Source organism: Sinohyriopsis cumingii, chromosome 16 (assembly GCF_028554795.1).
Source record: "Sinohyriopsis cumingii isolate HCF-2022 chromosome 16, ASM2855479v2, whole genome shotgun sequence".
NCBI lineage: Eukaryota > Metazoa > Mollusca > Bivalvia > Unionida > Unionidae > Sinohyriopsis > Sinohyriopsis cumingii.
In genome coordinates this window covers 9,847,817-9,855,885 of record NC_142976.1, presented here as the reverse complement: position 1 = coordinate 9,855,885, position 8,069 = coordinate 9,847,817, and the positions used below count along the sequence as shown (strand labels likewise).

General features: G+C 33.8%; 2 protein-coding genes across 3 annotated transcripts in view; one reads left to right on the top strand and one right to left on the bottom strand.

The window, feature by feature from the left end:
- Positions 1–8,069, top strand: part of LOC149779926 (rhomboid-related protein 2-like) — a 164,131-nt gene that overhangs the window by 75,650 nt on the left and 80,412 nt on the right. The window lies entirely within an intron of this gene.
- The window catches only part of LOC149779927 (neuroendocrine convertase 2-like), a 150,874-nt gene that overhangs the window by 139,202 nt on the left and 3,603 nt on the right, over positions 1–8,069 (bottom strand). The window contains exons 3-5 of the mRNA XM_089936624.1: positions 7,336–7,443; positions 5,119–5,199; positions 3,494–3,622 (exon numbers count right to left, since the gene is read on the bottom strand). Coding sequence (XP_089792750.1) covers positions 3,494–3,622; positions 5,119–5,199; positions 7,336–7,443 — 318 coding nt within the window. The remainder of the gene's footprint in view (positions 1–3,493; positions 3,623–5,118; positions 5,200–7,335; positions 7,444–8,069) is intronic.

Below are 8,069 nucleotides of genomic sequence, written 5' to 3'. Positions count from 1 at the left end.
CTATAAAGGTACAAGACTAAAATATCCAACAGGCAAATCACCTTGGAGGAAACATACCACAATATGGTCCCAAAACTACCACATATCATTTGGAGACATATAACTTCATCGAACCTTCCAGCCATCTGAAAGTGTATTTTGTGAAATGTCTGTAGTTGCGTACCACATATAGAAAATAAATCTCACCTATTTCCTGATACAGGCTCATATTAGTCCAGACTGTAACGAACAGACTGTTGCATACAGTTTTAAAATCGAATGCTCACTCATCTGCACCGAAATACCTGATATTAAATCAGCCTCCTATCATGCAAGAACTGTATGTTCGTACAACTAAGCCTTAAGGAACGGAATGAATTAACACAAAAGCACATCCTCAACATGCTAAATACAAGCAAAATATAAATATGACAAACATGTGTCTGTGTGTGTCTGAGGAAGCACAATTTCATTTAATTAGCTGTATCACTATGAACAGCAATGTAATATAACCCTCTTATAGGATTTTATATAGGAATCAATGTAATTTTGAGCTGGATGAAACGTGTGTACAAGACTTTATCTGTTTCTCTCATTACGTATCTAAGCTATATTTTCCATCAATATTTTAAATGTGATCAAATTTGCTAAAGCCAAAACAACAACTTATTTGTCAAATTTGATTGAAGTAATAATATCAAGCTGATTCCTTAGTTTCTTAACTGTACGTGTCTGTGAGAAATGATCTTTTCAAACCATTCTAACGTAGGTGGTTAATTAATCGCTTAACGTCAAAAACAGGTTTAATAGAGATGAATATTTCATACGTCAATTTCTTTATTGTTAGATGCTGATTCTTTCAAAACATTTCAGGCTCAAAAAGTATGATTGACCTCGTTATGAATGCCGTAAAATAAACTGCTGCGAACCGGTCATCTAACTAGGATTATAATTTTACTATACTTATCAGTTCTCTACTTGTAACCTTCCCCTCCTTTAATATGTGGAAGATCTTACTTACCCGAAGCCCTTAAAAGCTCATCATGGTCGACTTCCACGGCGTTTGCATATATATATATATATATATATATATATATATATATATATATATATATATATATATATGATCAAAAACATATGAAATAAATTCTCGTCTTTTGTGCAGTCGGTGAAAGAGAGTGTGAGTGACGGGGGAAAAGGGGGGGGGACGAAAAAGAGAGTACTTAATTGGAAACAATGTTTGCTTCTAAATAAGTGAACTTTAATACTCACGTTTCCCTTCTTATTGGTGATGGATCCCGATCATTCGAGACATAGTCGTAATGATAAGATGAACCCTGAATAGATCAAACAAAATAAATTGTTTCCGGATTCTTGAATGCATATATATATATATATATATATATATATATATATATATATATATATATATATATATATATATATATATATGGATGCATGAATATATAGTCAAAACTGCACAACAGGACAATCATGTCTTCATATTTTCTATTATGATTTGTGTTCTAACTATGAAAACGTAATACTTTCTCAAAGCGTTCCGATGAAAGACCATTCCAATAAACATTATGTACCCAATAAAGTTAACATTCATGAGGTAAACATGTAGAGGGGAAACAACGCTATTAGAATGAATGCTGATATATATATTACATAATGTTGTCATGTAATCTCGTCTTTAATTTAACCCGCTAACAAGAAGACACGTTGAATGATCATATAAATTTAACTAATTTTACATTAGGATAAAATATTCAAGTCCATTGTTTGCCTCAGAGGCTCATATGACTTTTAATGTTGTCTTTTTTTGTCAAGTTTGTCTTTCAGAAAATCGAAGAGGAAATTATCCATAAAAACAAATTCAATCCGTAAATTTGTCATCAAATTTAGCCGTTGTATTAACCTTCTAGGTTCGCTTAACTGTATCAAATTCACTGAAGAAAACACAATTCCCAAATTTATTAGGCAATTAGGCAATTTCATATGTAAACACAATGACATTTCAAACTGTGACTTTCTTATGTTGTATGAACAGGCATATAATCGTGGTCTAAACGCAAGACCATTGCTCCGACACTCTTCTAAGCTATGTCATGAATATCATGCTATTAGTCATTACCAGACGAGAAAATGAACAGAAATTATTTCCCATGGTTACTATTTATATTCTTATGTTACATGTTTAGGCTCAAATAAACAGCAACACAAGAAAGAGTGAAAACAAAAAGCTTTGAAAGATTTAACAAATTATGTATTTCTCCGGAAAAATACTGTGAAAATGAAAATAATAACTTACGTTTTTAAGATTCAAATCCAAAAATAATCCAATAAATAAAATATTTAGAAGTCCTAATATTGAAATATTCTAATGAATTCAAGTTCGAGTCCCGACAAAGAACCCAAGATGGAAGGCTATCACGTATGTTCTATCATGTATAGTATAGTTGTCTACAGTTCCTTGTTAAAACTCAAGAAATAATCCTCCGGTTTTTGAAATCCAAATAAAAATTTTAAGAAATGGCTTTGTTCAAGAATTTTGTATGAGCACACGTATATTTCCATGAAAAATGAATTAATCCTTTCAAATCCACATGATCTGAAGAAAATTTAACATTTAACTCAAAAACTGGCTTCAACAAAAGGAAAAGACCTGACATCAAGTGTTTTTAAGCCCATGCCGACTAAATTCGCTCTAAGCATTACTTTTTAACACTAACTAGTGCGCAATTTTGGAAATGCCTGAATTACGAAATAGAGGATCACGTGATCTTGTTTACATATATAACAAATCAAGTAGCCCCAGTATGACCTTGATAAAAAAATACAACCATTTTACTCAGTAAAAGCTATTTACAAGCCTTGGATAACGTATCCAATACAGCCTCGATCTCACTCTTATTACTCCATCAGTAAATAAATAAAGGAACTTGTTGACGTGACTGTTACTAAATTTGAATTAAGGTCGGGAACCAGGTCATCCTTATGTTTACAAAAATGAACAGTCAAGGTCAAACTATTTTCTGGAAAAAGTACGAGTCCCTAGTAAACAAAACTACATTATTTTGACGTATAATACAATTAAAAAATTGAAAGATTTGAAAAATTACAAAGAATTCATTCAGATTTAAATTAAATCAAATATGCATAACAATATTTATACTTTCTAAAAAGAAATACAAAACATACAATATGTGTCTTTTCATAATCGAGAAAATGTTTTGACTTCTTGCAAATCAATGTCGAGGTCCAAATGGGTCAATGCATTTGACACAGATAACGTATTTCCAATATCGTAATTCAAGCAAATAAGTGTACGGGAATTTTAAGAGGTAAATAATGACTACGGTTCTCAGCAACACATTACCCATTCATACATAATTTAACATATGATATTTAAAAGCACTAGGGTTAGTATTAGGGTTAACCCTAAACCCTAACCCTAACCCTCAACTGTTTTTTTTTATTTTATGGGATAACGTTGCTGGATATTTACCATGTTGACTCGGAGATCTCTGTGAAAGATGTCAACCCCATCGTCGACAACTGCAATATAAATCCCACTACCAGAGTATCCCAGATTCCATGCCTCAATTACCTTCATTGATGGCACCACGAGACCGTTCTGATAATGAGAGAAATATACTACAATGATGAATTTGATAATACCAAGGGACCCAAAATGTATAATTATGAACCTTGGTTTTTTAGTAATAGAGTTATAGATTTCAAGTCGAGCACGTACATTGACCATGTTCAAAGCTCTATTAACAATGGAATTATACTAATGACATGCAGAAAATGGGTGCAAAATGCTATCCTTGACCGTGACCTTTAAGATACATCCTTGACTGTGCTAAGTGACGTGTCATTAAATTGAGAAGACAAGTGAACCAAGGTTCATATCTGTACTTCCTGAAGCCTTTGAGTCATGGAAAAGGAGCAATAAAATTATTTTCTGACGTTTACCTCAAAGATCGGACCTTAAAAGTCTTGGGCAACACATCTTCCAGTGACAATATAAATCGATCATGTTTCGTCGATTTATCTCCTATTGAGAATGTGGCAGAAACTCACCATTTACCTCTGAACTTGATTTTAAAGATAAACCACTCCGCATGTGGTTTGCAGCATACACTGTAGTGTTGGATAAATATAATATATCAAGTGTCGTCCATTTAATAAAAATGGTTTTAGCCTTAGAAAAATAAAAGGAAGGTATTATGGAAAACTCAAAAATTTCCATTGTCACTGACCTTGAAGATATTATTCCCAGTGTGGTATGGAAGATGCTTTCTTGTGATAATATGCAAGTACATCAAGTTTCACCCGTTTATACTTGACAGCGGAAAGGAAAGTGCCTCATTAAGTTAGAAATATAAAGTTGTAACCTCAGATATATTACCGCAACTGTCGCATGTAATAAACTCTCTGGTGATGATATATAAGCACACCAGATTTCGCTTTATCTCACACAAATCAAACGTTATAGAACGAAAGTTAGAATGTAATGCCAAACGTTAAATAGCGGTCGTGACCTTGACTTTGAAGATATTGCACAATGTAGAAAGCGACACACCTTCTTGTTTTGGTACGAATGTATATCAAGCTCGAAACATATTTACTAGGTGCTGAAAGTTGTAAGAAAGAAGTAATAGGGTCAGAAACCTAAAAAGACTGAGCCGTGACTTTGACTTTGAATGTAGTATGCAACATACATTTTACTAATGATTACAAGCGTACCTAATATTAGCCCTTCATTTCAAACTCCAAAGTTAAAACCGAACAAAACCAAAATAAACCGAATGTATGAATGAAATGGTGAAAGGAATTGCTAATAGCAATAATATTATTAAGATGACGTCCGTCACACAACACGTTCTTGCGATTTTCAGATTAATCCATGGCGGAATTAGAAAAGTGTCATACAAGAGTATGACAGATGGTGGTAAAAGGTAAGCTGCAGTTAACCAATTTTATAGTTACGACTCTGTCGAATACACACTAGCATATTCCAGTCTACGTCGAATGAAATACATGTCTGACTGTCAACTTCTTATAACATTTAGCTACTCTCTCGGTCTACTCTGAGTATAAAGAGGTAACACTTTCGACACATACCACAGCCCACATATCCACCCAGTTGGCATCTCGAGATTTCGTCACTCGCTTTTCGTAAATTTGCTCCTCAACCAGATCAACCTTAATAATAATAATAATAATAATAATAATAATCAAGTGTATATCATGCAATAAATGTTGGTCAATATATATTCAATGGGTGATACGTGCAGGATACCAGAAAACACAGAAAAAATAGGCCAGTTGGGTCTGCCGATGTATGCTTGAGCAAAACAATAAATCAATTATTGAATGCTACATGAAACGTGGGACAGCGTGAAGAGTTTAGAAACGAAAATTACGTGTACTCCAGACAGAAAGTATGAATCCCCAGAAGCACAAATGAAATACATCAACAAAATTCGAATGTCTCTAAAACGTGTACGAACTGGTTTCTATGATACTATAGAATAAAACAACATATCATGATGGAAAGAGACACTGAACTGGAATCATAGATAAAGAACACTGCGAAGGCAGTCATGGCCACAATAGTGCATACGGTGAAAGATTATCTCCCCTAAAGTCTGGAAACAAGTAATTTATCATGCGTGAAGTACAAAATGGTCACGCAAGCGCTTCCATTAATTAAGAGGGAAAGATTTGCACAATCAAACATCTTGCTGAACGGTGATGCAAGTATCCTCAGAGGATATCAATGACTTTGGCAGCGTAGTAACAACGTCAGAGGAGGTTAATACCAATGAAGATTAAACTGAAGATTTCGTGATATCAGTAGATGACAAAGGTTGATACATTACGTAAAATGTCGGCGGTTGAAAGGAGTAAATCAAGAACAAGTACACCTGGGAACAATACATGCATACATACATACATACATACATACATACATACATACATACATACATACATACACACACATATAAAACCTGTGAAGTTCAATAAAAGCAAAACAAGTACATATTAATAGATACGAGGACAAAGTATAGCAAAGCCGATTATTTCAATCGTAATAAAGACAGCTATATAGAATGATACAATACGAAATCAAAAACAAAGACATTTCTATGTCTGTAGCAGAACCTCACCAGAATTTGGCTGGAGAAAACTTCTTGCCTTCCTTGATAAGAGGAAATATTGACAATGTAACGCATAGAAAATTGTTATAAAGTACCCATTTAGTAAACCCAGAAGAAATTTACCTGAATACCAAAATCCTTGCTTCCATGCGTGCTTCCTCATCTAAACAGATGATAGACTGTGAGAGAACACCAAGTGTACCACGACGACGAATTCCAAAAATGAAAGAGGATGCTAATGACTACAATTGCAAGAAGTATCGCAATGGTATAACACTTGTCATATGAATGACTTATCTCTTGAACTTTTTTGAACTATTCGAATAATCAGAAGCACTGGGTAAATCCTAAGAAATATCATAATGTATTAGGGAGACAACTTACGAGCAAAAGCACGATATTGGGGTGAATGATTCAAACGGATATCTTGTAGGAATATAGGCCATCACCACAACATTATTCATTTCGTAATGACATCCAAGTACTGGATGTTTACAAGGGGGAAGTGATTAAAAATACAAAATAATAAATATAACATTGTCACCATTTACCGGCGATTTATTTGTTGATTTAAGGTTGATAAAAGTCTACAGCAAGCTTCCTTCAGAAATATGTGAGAACCCTGCAGATAACTGAAAAGCATAAAGGCAATAGATACTAAAAGTGATAATGTGAAAGCCTTTACTCCTATCAGTTCTCAGTCAAACATGTTCTCTGGTTAGTGAAACATGTTGTGTAGGCATAAACCTCCATTCAAACGTGAGCTTTCAAAGAAATGGTGAGCATCTGCTTTCCGTTACAATAAAATGTGTGGGTCTTCAATGGAGACCACTTTATCTCGTGTGATCATGTTGACAAGAAATTGTGAGAATGATTAAGACCAAATTTATAAATATCCTTAATTGTATTTCCTCCTTTCATATTCGTAACTTGCTAAGCATTCGGGATTCCATTTTGATTAAAACTATAAAAACAGAACTTTGTGTAAATTTAAACGTAATAGCTATATTCACGTGACATAAGGAATGGAAACTGCAAAACAAAATAGCATCGTATTTTTTTCAGTCAGGAGCAAGATTTAAGCGATTACGTAAATAGGGTATCTTCGTGTGTCAACATATGTATTAAATAGAACATATTCTCATCCAAATAGTTATGTTTTTACTTTAATACGAACCCCTTCGATGACCTTTAGCTTTCTTTTGCTCTTGGACTCGACGTTTGCGAACTTGACCTTTCCTCCGTACCCATACCCTTCTGTTTCTTCCACCAGAGTTCCATTTTCCTGTAGCAAAAACGTTAAGCATTTAGTATTTAGTAGTCGTCTTGTTTTTCACCCATAAATAATTTCTAATTATGCTAGCACGTGCAATATACACTTCACTTCATCGTCTTTCGCAGTTCGAGAGACATTTAAGCTCTTCAATGATTATAAATTATATATGTACAATATCAGAATCATTATTAACAAATATCATTCAATGAAACCATTTCGTTAAAAATGTATCATAGTTACCGCAGTTGTGTAGCCTAAAGTAAGTCTTTGTGCCTTTGCAAATCAAACTTGCTAGGTATTCCTTGTTTACTTTACAGTAACCTTTATGATAGCACTTATCTTACCCACAGATAAGTCCACACAAGTGTGATTATCCTGTTCTGCTATTTTAGGTAGAAATTAGTTTTTAAGTCTTGCCAAGGGTACGATCTGTGATAAACATGTCAGGCGGTTTAAACAAAATTGAAGTGCAACCTGTCATGACTGAATTTGATCGGTTAGCATTGGTGCAATCGGTGCACATTTCAATCAATGACACATCGCAATATTGATCGTTCCTTAATTCTGGTTCTGAGTTTAGAATAAACTGACTGGTCAGAATCGTTTTGTCCTCACAATCTTTGAATTTATTTATG